General features: G+C 39.1%; 1 protein-coding gene across 1 annotated transcript in view; it reads left to right on the top strand.

Annotated features, from left to right (window-relative positions):
* Positions 1 to 323: 323 nt before the first annotated feature.
* Positions 324 to 1,658, top strand: part of LOC107564467 (dipeptidyl aminopeptidase-like protein 6) — a gene marked incomplete at its 3' end in the record, with an annotated part of 320,140 nt that continues 318,805 nt past the window's right edge. The window contains exon 1 of the mRNA XM_016249555.1: positions 324 to 602. Coding sequence (XP_016105041.1) covers positions 552 to 602 — 51 coding nt within the window. The remainder of the gene's footprint in view (positions 603 to 1,658) is intronic.

The following is a 1,658-nucleotide window of genomic DNA, read 5'->3' as shown; positions in this document are numbered from 1 at the left end:
TTAGACGTCTGTGGACCAGCACAACCATTATTCATCAACAAAAATGCTGGTCAACCAGCAACAAGGATACTGCATTCAAACAAGATCCTCAGTTTCTGCACAGATAGATGTCTCCTGTGGACATTCATTTAGTATTTCGTGGGTTTTTGTTATAAGACATCGATTCATAATTCATAATATGCAATGAAGTGCCACACAAAGACATTTCAACGACCTCAGCAGTAAAGTTAAGCAATAGAGCCCGTAACAGGGGAGGCGTGCTCCTCTCACAGCAGCGGGATTGTCATGTGCAGCTTCACTCACTCTCGCGTCGAGTTCACGGAGCGCGATAGAATCCGTCACCCGCGCAGCCCGCTCTGAAACCACCAAATAACCGTCCTGAGCCACAGTGGAGTCTGCCGTTGACGTCTAGAACAGCCGAGGGTGAATGACTGTAGGGGCAGTTTAGTCTCGGAGCGCTCAACAGGGTGCTGCGAAAGAAGAACTGGACCGGGCGGAACCAGCCGAGACATCGACACTGACACGCACATCCATCACACCGAAGAAACCAAATGAAGGAGAAGAATTTGATCGAAACGGCCAAAATGCAGGGAAATATGATGGTAAGCGAACCCATTTGTTATCAGACGAGTGCGTTTTAGAGCTGATACTGAAAGTGACTTTCTGTGAATAACAGATTTGTTTGTTTAGCGTTTTTGTTCTCACGCGCAAAAGCAAGAACAGTGTGTAATTTGCACTCCATAACAACAACAACAACAAAAAGTACTGTGGTCCTACCAGCATCACATACCATTATTATGATACCGTTTGATATACATAATATACATGGATAGCATGGTATTAAAGTGGTACTCTAAAGTGTCTCAAATACCAATGTATTGTATTAACATTGTATTGGGGAGGGAGAAAACACAGTACAGAGAAGAAACTTATTGACATGGGGCATGCTATAAAACATAGTTTTACCTAGTCAAAAAATGGAATGGTACATGTTGAATACAAGGTAGGCCTGTTATCATAGCACCATGTCCAAAAAAAAAACCGGTAACACTTTAGAATAGCGGTCCGTTGTTAACAAGTAACTATGCAGGAAGTAATAGGTTTTACTACTTTAACATTTAACTTAATACTATTAACTAATAGAGAAGCAAGATTAACTAAGCAGTAAGTAGTAGCAAATTTAGGACAAAGGTGGTTCCTTATTAGATATTTGATAATTACTAAAAAAATTTGAACTACTTGCGAACTATGACCGCTTAATAAAGAATAACCAATTAATTACTAAGCACAACAGTAACGTCTTAAAAGCGAACTGGGTTCTTTATGGAAACTAATTTATGAATATGATATCCCCCAAATAAGTCGGCTGCATTTTAAAATTGTGACTACTACTCTTACCAAAGGTCGGATGTTCTCTGTTTATTTCAAACAAAAAACACAAAATAATAATGCAAATAATTCATTTACAAATGTTAATAATTAGGAAGTGATTGAATTAGTTCACAATTATGAGCTCTAGTTTGTGTCAGTTCAGTATGTCGCCGAGTCCAAAAGACCTATACCTTTAGTGACAGTAGGCTGGGGAGGACTTTTCTTGAATATAAATAATGATGTTCTCATGACAAAAACAATTCACATCCTTAATGAAGGCATCGACT

This window comes from Sinocyclocheilus grahami, unplaced genomic scaffold, assembly GCF_001515645.1.
Source record: "Sinocyclocheilus grahami isolate Dianchi unplaced genomic scaffold, SAMN03320097.WGS_v1.1 scaffold938.1, whole genome shotgun sequence".
NCBI classification, from domain to species: domain Eukaryota; kingdom Metazoa; phylum Chordata; class Actinopteri; order Cypriniformes; family Cyprinidae; genus Sinocyclocheilus; species Sinocyclocheilus grahami.
This window is presented reverse-complemented; position numbering and strand designations above follow the sequence as displayed.